The sequence below is a fragment of the Eimeria acervulina genome, genomic scaffold (assembly GCF_000499425.1).
Source record: "Eimeria acervulina Houghton genomic scaffold, Eah_scaff901, whole genome shotgun sequence".
NCBI classification, from domain to species: Eukaryota; Apicomplexa; class Conoidasida; order Eucoccidiorida; family Eimeriidae; genus Eimeria; species Eimeria acervulina.
This window is the reverse complement of record NW_013549529.1, coordinates 1-7,672: the sequence shown is the minus strand read 5'-3', so window position 1 is coordinate 7,672 and position 7,672 is coordinate 1. Positions and strand designations below refer to the sequence as shown.

The window sequence follows — 7,672 nt, the reverse complement described above, 5'->3', positions numbered from 1 at the left end:
TCAGCAGCAGCGAAATCAACCCACAGCAGCAGCAGCAGCAGCAGCAGCAAAACTACACACACAATATTGTATAAATATTCTATGGATGTGGCGTACCGCAAAAGAAGAGGCATCCCGCTGCCGGTGCTTCCTCCGCTGCTGTTGCTGCTGCTGCTGCTGCTGCTGCTTCTGCTGCAGCAGCTCTCCAAGTCCCCCGGGGGTTTCGAGGGCAGCAGCCAGCTGCTGTGCTGTGGGCCTATCCCACGGGCGTAGGGAAAGGAGACACCGCAGCAAAGACATCAACTCTTCAGAGTACCTGCAGCAGCAGCAGCAGCAGCAACAGCAGCAGCAACAGAGCAGCAGCAGGAGCAGCAAGAACAGCAACACGACGGGAGATGCAAGAGGATAGGAAACAGTTAGATCTCTGTTTAGGGTTTAGGGTAACACTGCATCAACAGAGCAGCTCAGATAGAGGCCTTATAGGGTTTAGGGTTTAGGGTTTAGGGTTTAGGGTTTAGGGGTACTTGTGGGTAGGGGGTATGGTGTACGCCCCGTTGCTGATGGCGAGTGCAGAGGCCCCTTCAAAGGGCTGCCGGTAGAAGCATAAAACAAACAACACGCAGCCTAACATCTGCAGCAACAGCAGCAGCAGCAGCAGCAATAGCAGCAGCAGCAACAAGGATAGCAGCAGCAAAAACAGCAGCAGCAGCAGCAGAAACCATCACCGAATCAGAAACAGCAGAGACACGACCTGCTATTGTCTCCGCTGTTGTTTGCTGCATGTTTCTGCTGTTGCTGCTGCTGCTGCTGCTGCGGCCTGCAACGCTGGCGCGACGAGCAAGCAGCTGTAAGCAGTGCTCAGCACGGTTTAGGGTATAGGGTTTAGGGTTTAGGGTTTAGGGTTTACCCAGATGTCTGCTTGAGGCCCCACAGGGTACTCAAGGTAGAGATCCACCATCTCGGGGGCCCTGAGGCAGCAGCAAAAGCAGCAGCAACAACAGCAGCAACAACAGCAGCAGCAGCAGCAAACAGGGCAGCAGCAGCAACAACAACCGCAGCAGCAGCAAACAGGGCGGCAGCAGCAACAACAGCAGCAGCAACAGCAGCAACCAGCAGCAACAATGGTACGCCATGCTGGGCAAGGCAGCAGCACGAGTAACAGCAGCAGCAGCAACAAAACAGCAGCAGCAGCGACAAAAAAAGCAGCAGGCCAGGAGCAGCAGCAACAAGAGCAGCAGCAGCAACAACAGGAAAAGCAGCAGAACCCGAAGCCGTAGCAGCAGCAGCAGCAGCGCCGTATCAAGAGCAGCAGCAGCAAAAACAGGAGCAATGCAATACCACCACCACCGACAGCAGCAGTAGCAACAGCAGCAGCAGCAGCAGCAATACCAGCAGCAGCAGCAGCAATACCAGCAGCAGCAGCAGCAGCAGACCTGTAGGCAAGAGTTGAATGCTTCTCAATCCTCTCCTTTAGCAGCAACTTAAACTCTCTCCCCCCACTGCTGGGATCGACGATCCCCCGCATACAACTACCAAAATCGCAAACCCTAAAAACTCCTCGCAAGCCTTCAGGCTCTTCAGGTGTATCGGCACCTCTGGGGGCCCCACCCCGGCCCCACAAACCCCCCAACAAGAACGAGGAGGGGCCCCCCCCAGAAGGGGGGCCCCCCACAGAAGGGGGGCCCCCCTCCTGGGTACCCCCATTAAGGGGGGGGCCCCCACTAGGGGGGCCCCCAGGGGGCCCCCCACAGTACCCTTCTGATGAAGGGGGCCTCCATAATATGTTTTCTGCTTTTAGATCGCAATGAACTATAGGGGGGGTTTGAGAGTGTAAATGCGCAAGCCCTCTGCACACATAAACCCTAAACCCTAAACCCTAAACCCTAAACCCTAAACCCTAAAACGTAAACCCTCAGGAAAGACACAAACCCTAAACCCTCATGAAGCAAACAAACCCTAAACATCAATCTTCATGCTGCCTGCACAACACAGCCGATTATGAAAACCCGCCACAAGCATCCAAACCCTAAACCCTAAACCCTAAACCCTAAAACCTAAACCCTAAACCCTAAACCCTAAAACGTAAACCCTAAACCCTAAACCCTAACCTGGCAACGTGAAGCAAGACACGTCTAATAACGCTTTCTTGTAAACCATCTTGGGGCCTCTTTGTGCGCTGCAGCAAATCTAAAAGGCTGCCTCCGCTGCAGTACTCCAGCAGCAGCAGCACTTCACCGGGGCCCCCCCCTGTACCCTGGGGGCCCCCCCCTGTACCCTGGGGGCCCCCTAAGAGGCCCCCATGACAGCCGACAACATTTTCATGAGGAGGGAGAGATCTCTGCAACGCAGGCATCAATAACCCCTAAACCCTGAACCCTAAACCCTAAACCCTAAACCCTAAACGCAGGAACAATCAAGGGGGCCCATCCAGCAGCAGGGTACCGTTCAGCAGCAAATTTGAAGGGCCCCCTTTCGTTGTTTTGTTGCTGCTGTTTGTGTGTTTGCTGCAGGTGGTGTTCAGTGGGGTTGCTGCTGTTTAGGGGGCCCACCAGCAGCAGCAACTCGTTTGCTGCTGCTTCATAACTCTCTTTATCTTGATAAGGCAGCCGCTTCAGCGCAAACGTCTCCTCAGTCAGCACATCCCGCACAAGAGACACGTACCCGTACCCTCCTGCAGCAGCAGCAGCAGCAGCAGCAGCATCAACAGCAGCAGCAGCAGCAGCATCAACAGCAGCAGCAGCCAGAGCAGCAGCAGCAACAGCAGCAATAGCAGCAGGACCTTCAGCAATAGCAGCAGCAGAAGCTGCAACAGCAGAAGCTGCAGCAGCAGAAGCTGCAGCAGCAGCAGCAGCAGCAGCAAAAGATTACCTTCAGCAATTTGTTTTTCTATACGCAGAGTCCTTCCTCCGATTTGCAGATGATTGTTCAATCTAAACGCCTGCTGCAGCAAATGCTGCACTGCCTGCATCCTGTGCTGTTGCTGCGGCTGCTGCTGCTGTTACCGCTGCTCCTGCTGCTGTTGCTGCTGTTGCTGCTGCGGCTTCTGCCGTTGCTGCTGCTGCTGGGCCTGCTGCTGCTGCGAACGCGCATCCGCGTGCGCGCAGCAGACCGTCTAGCTGCTGCTACTCGCGAGCAGCAGCTGCTGCAGCAGCTGCTGCAGCAGCAGCTGCAGCAGCAGCAGCAGAGACTGCCGTCTCGCACAGCAATGGTGCTAGTTTATTAGAGAAGATGTTGTAGCTAGTCAAGGTGTACGTACACCCCACGCTGCAAATAGGGGCTGGTTGTTGTATGTTTTCTAGCTGCAGCAGAATTAGGGTTTAGGGTTTGTAGAAGAAGGAGCTGCGTATACACCCCAAATTGCAGCAATGAAGAGACAATAAGTTTAATAAACAGAAACATAACAATCGCGTCTCTGCTGCTGCAGCACAGATACTGTAAACATCAAACATCACTCAACTGCGCCTCAATGCTGCAGCCATCTACCGCATGCGCTAAACCCTAAACCCTAAACCCTAAACCCTAAACCCTAAATCCTAAACCCTAATACTTTTTTACTCTTCTTAAAAGTTATTCCAACTGCTCCAGATAAATTTATTTATTTTCTTTTTATCTTCCTCACTACAGTCTGTCGGCAGCTGACCCCTAACACACTAAACCCTAAACCCTAAACCCTAAACCCTAAACCCTAAACCCTAGACTCTAAACCTTCTACTCTTAATAAAAAATGTTTTCCTCTAGAAATTAATTAAAGGCCTTTAGCCCCATGCCTCAAAATGTGAAGACCTCTAAGCCCGCCTCCTAAGGAGATGCAAACCCTAAACCCTAAACCCTAAGCCCTAAACCCTAGGGTTTGTTGCAAGGGGGGTCAACTCTAGACGCAGGCAGAAGCGTCATCAGCACCAACTCAGCATCGTTCCCCCCAGCAGCAGCAACAGCTGTAGCAGCACTAGCAACGGCTGCTGCTGCTGCTGCTGCAGCAACAGCAGCAGCAGCAAAATGAGTATGCGTCACGTAAGGGAGGCGAAGGCGCTGCTGAGGACGAAGATGCTGCGGGTCCGCTCGGAGCACCTGCTGCAGCTTCAGCTGCAGCAGCAGCAGCAGCAACAGCAACAGCAACAGCAGCAGCAGCAGCAACAGGAGCAGCAACAGCAGCAGCAGCAGCAGACAGTAGCTGATGCTGTAAGCATGCAGCATTTAAATAGCCAGCTGGGGCCTTTGCTTTCGCTTCTTCGTCTCCTCTTCCCAAGGAGACTGCGCTACCCTGAAGATGAGCCTTCAGGTGTATATGCAGCTCCAACAGCAGCAGCAGCAGCAGCAGCAGCAGCAGCAGCAGCAGCAGCAAGAGCAACAGCAACAGCAGTTTGGACGATGCCTTACTCTTCTTTGTGTCTGTGTGTTGCTGTTTGCAGTAGCAACAAGCGGAACAGCAGCAGCAGCAGCAGCAGCAGCAGCAGCAGCACCTCTTCGTGTGGTTGGTTATAGCAGGATAGGCTGCGAGTACAGCTGCTTCCCGCTGCTGCAGCAGCTGCATGCAATCGGCGCTGAGGTGTATCTGCCTGTCTGCCCCCCTAAAGGTCTCTGTATGAAGTTTTGTCGTTACTACCCTGGAGAGCAGCTCAAGCCAGGCCGAGTAAGGGTTTAGGGTTTAGGGTTTGGGGTCAACGAGCGGCAGCGAGGGTTTAGGGCTTCCAACCAACGCCTTGTATGCAGAGGGAGGGTTTAGGGTTTAGGGTTTAGTAGGGCTTCATTCTTTTTGGCTTAGCGTCGGGAGCTGAGGGTTTGTACAGCGAGAGGGTTTAGGGTTTATAACAATATGCTGTTAGTGCTTTATATTAAGATGTGTTTAGGGTTTAGGGTTTATACTTAAAATGTGTTTAGGGTTTAGGGTTTATTGTTGTTAAACATTAAAATGCGGTAATAGGTTTAGGGTTTATTGTAAGTGGTGAATTTTAATAAAGCGTATTTAATGATTAAGGGTTTAGGGTTTAGGGTTTGTGCGCGTAGTTCGGCATTGCAGTGCCCTCCTCTGGCGTCTCTGCATTCTTTGCTGCGGATTTGCTGCTGCTGCCGCTCGTTGCATTTACTTCTCTTGGTGCTCGTCTAGGGTATGGGGGGGGCTTCTATGATGCTACAATTGCTGCTCTCAAGAACCTCCCTGCTGCTGCTGCTCCTGCTGCTGCTGCTGCTGCTGTGGGGGAGGGCGTGCAGCAGCAGCAGCAGCAGCAGCAGGAAGCAGCAGCAAACAGCCCCGGTGAACTGCTGCGCAGACTGAGAACGACAGGGTCTCTATCAGCAACATCACCAGCAGCAGCAGATGCAGCAGCACCCCCAGCAGCAGCAACAGTAACAGCAGCAGCAGCAGCAGCAGCAAGGCCGTTGTTGTGTGGTTTAGCGTTTCGCTGTCAGCAAGTGCCGAGCGAGTGTCTCCAAACTGAAGCACACGACTGTCTCCTTGATGCTGTACTTGCAGAAGAAGACTTCATCATCTGCAACCCCCACCTCGCTCACCTCATGCAGCAGCAGCAGCAGCAGCAGCAGCAGCAGTGGGTGCAGCAGCAGTAGCAGGTGCAGCAGCAACAAGCGCAGTACCAGCAGCAGTAATGGGTGTAGCAGCAACAGCAACCACACTAACACCAGCAGCAGCGGCAGTGAGTGCAGCAGCAGCAAACCAACTAACAGCAGCAGCAGCAAACCAACTAGCAGCAGCAGCAGCAGCAGGGCATAAAGCATTAAACCGGCAGTTGATTGCGCTTGCGCTCCTCCTGGGGGCCCCCCTAGGGGCCCCCCTAAAGGGTACGAACCTCCTGCAGGGGGCCCCTACCACTGGGGGCCCCCACGCTGGGAGATAGGTGCAGCAGCACAGACAGCCTGCTGCTGCTGCTGCTGCTGTTGCTGCTGCTGCTGCTGCTGCTGCTGTTGCATCTCTCTCGACCCCGTACGAAGGAATTTGTCTCCTCCTGGGAGTTCGTTTTTGCTGCTGCTGCTGCTGTCTGCAGCAGCAACTGCAGCACCAGCAGCACCAGCCGGGTCTGCTGCTGATTGGGCTGTTGCTGCTGCTGCTGCAGCAGCAGCTGTTGCTGATGTTGCTGGGCCGCTATCGCAGCTTGTGATGATCTGCAGCAGCAGCAAACAGCGCAGCAAAGAAAATAATATTTTAGGGTTTGTTTAATTAATAAAAATAAATTTAAGAATAAATAAAAAGCTACAGCAAAGACAAAGAGAGACAAAAGGAGACAGCAAAAGAGAGACAGCAGCAGCACAAACAAACAAAAACAAAGCCAAGGAGACAGATAAAAAAAAAGAAGAGACAGGAGGAGACAGACACAGACAAAGATAAACAAATAAATAAATAAGTAAAGAGACAGAGACAAACAAAGACAGAAAAATAAACAAATAAAACAAAAAGGAGACAACACAAAATAAAAGGCGACAGCAGCAAACAGAGAGACAGAGACAGAGACAGAGACAGAGAGAGACATACAGACAGAAGGAGACAAAGAGACAGAGAGAGAGAGACAGAGACGGAGACAGACAGAGACAGAGACAGAGAGAGACAGAGACATAGAGACAGACAGAGACAGAGAGAGACACAGACGGGGAGACAGAGAGAGAGAGAGAGAGAGAGAGACAGAAACAGACAAAGAGACAGAGACAGACAAAGAGACAGAGACAGACAGAGACAGACAGACAGATACGAGAAGAGACAGCAGAGACAAAGAGAGACAAACAAAGACACAGAGTCAAACACATAAAACAGAGGAGACAGACGGAGACAAACAAATAAAACAACAAAGAACATACGAAGACAAAAGGAGACAGCAGGCGACAGACACAAGAGACAAACAAAGACAGAAGGAGACAATAAAATAAAAAAGGAGACACTAAGACATACCTCCAACCAACTTGAAAATGCTGCAGCCATGTCTGCTGCTTCTTCTTGTGAAGGGCTGAGACGAAGACGTTTTGCTTTTGCTGCTTCTGCTGCTGCTCTAAACTCGCACTGCTGCTGCTGCCGCTCTGCTGCTGCTGCTGCTGCTGCTGCACCTTGCTGCTCCAGCAGCGGCCCCTCTAATTCTAAACCCCCCCACTCCGCCCCGGGATCGTCGAAGGATATCTGCTGCTGCTGCTGCTGCTGCTGTTGCTGCTGCTGCTGCAGATACATGTGTATAGAAAACAAATGGAAGCCTGCAGCAGCACCGCACGACGCACGTAGCAGCAGCAGCAGCAGCAGCAGCAGCATCAGCGCATGCACTTTGCAGCAAAAGGTGTCTCCTTTTAAATGGAGATCCTGAGGAGAAGTGTACGTAAGCTGCTATTTGCTGCTTCCTACTTGCTGCTGCTGCTTCTGCTGCTCTTGGTGCTTGTGATGCTTCTAATGCTGCTGCTGCTTCTAATGCTGCTGCTGCTGCTGCTTACCTCCGCAGTTGGCTGGGTCTACTGCTCCTGCTGCAGAAGCAAAAGGGGGTTCGAAGTCTGGGGTGTCTCCTTCTAGCTCGCAGCTGCTGTCTGCTCTTTCAGGTGTATCTGCAGCTGCATCATTTGTTTGCTGCTGCAGCTTAAATGAAGACATAGAAATTCTGCTGCTAGGGGGGGCCCCCCAGCTGCTGTTGCCTTGCCCGTCTTGCATGCTGCGGGGGGCCCTCTTGCCGCCTCCCTGATGCTGCTGCTGCTGCTCCTGCTGCTGCTGCTCCTG

At 52.7% G+C, this 7,672-nt stretch overlaps 3 protein-coding genes across 3 annotated transcripts in view; 1 reads left to right on the top strand and 2 right to left on the bottom strand.

The window, feature by feature from the left end:
- Positions 1–3,069, bottom strand: part of EAH_00051710 (Tyrosine kinase-like (TKL) protein, putative) — a gene marked incomplete at both ends in the record, with an annotated part of 4,533 nt that extends 1,464 nt beyond the window's left edge. Inside the window, 7 exons of the mRNA XM_013394125.1 lie at positions 97–295; positions 504–568; positions 887–947; positions 1,413–1,826; positions 2,088–2,317; positions 2,529–2,758; positions 2,982–3,069. Coding sequence (XP_013249579.1) covers positions 97–295; positions 504–568; positions 887–947; positions 1,413–1,826; positions 2,088–2,317; positions 2,529–2,758; positions 2,982–3,069 — 1,287 coding nt within the window. The remainder of the gene's footprint in view (positions 1–96; positions 296–503; positions 569–886; positions 948–1,412; positions 1,827–2,087; positions 2,318–2,528; positions 2,759–2,981) is intronic.
- Positions 3,070–3,975: 906 nt separating this feature from the next.
- On the top strand, positions 3,976–5,541 carry EAH_00051700 (hypothetical protein, conserved; the record flags this gene model as incomplete). Its single annotated transcript, XM_013394124.1, has 3 exons — positions 3,976–4,158; positions 4,259–4,450; positions 4,984–5,541. 3 exons carry the CDS (start codon positions 3,976–3,978, stop codon positions 5,539–5,541), a joined length of 933 nt encoding a protein of 310 aa, XP_013249578.1.
- A 255-nt stretch (positions 5,542–5,796) lies between these two features.
- EAH_00051690 (hypothetical protein) lies at positions 5,797–7,672 on the bottom strand (the record flags this gene model as incomplete). The annotated part of the gene is made up of 3 exons (XM_013394123.1): positions 5,797–6,093; positions 6,872–7,164; positions 7,396–7,672. Coding segments are annotated over 3 exons (867 nt in total), but the record flags the coding sequence as incomplete, so codon positions are not given.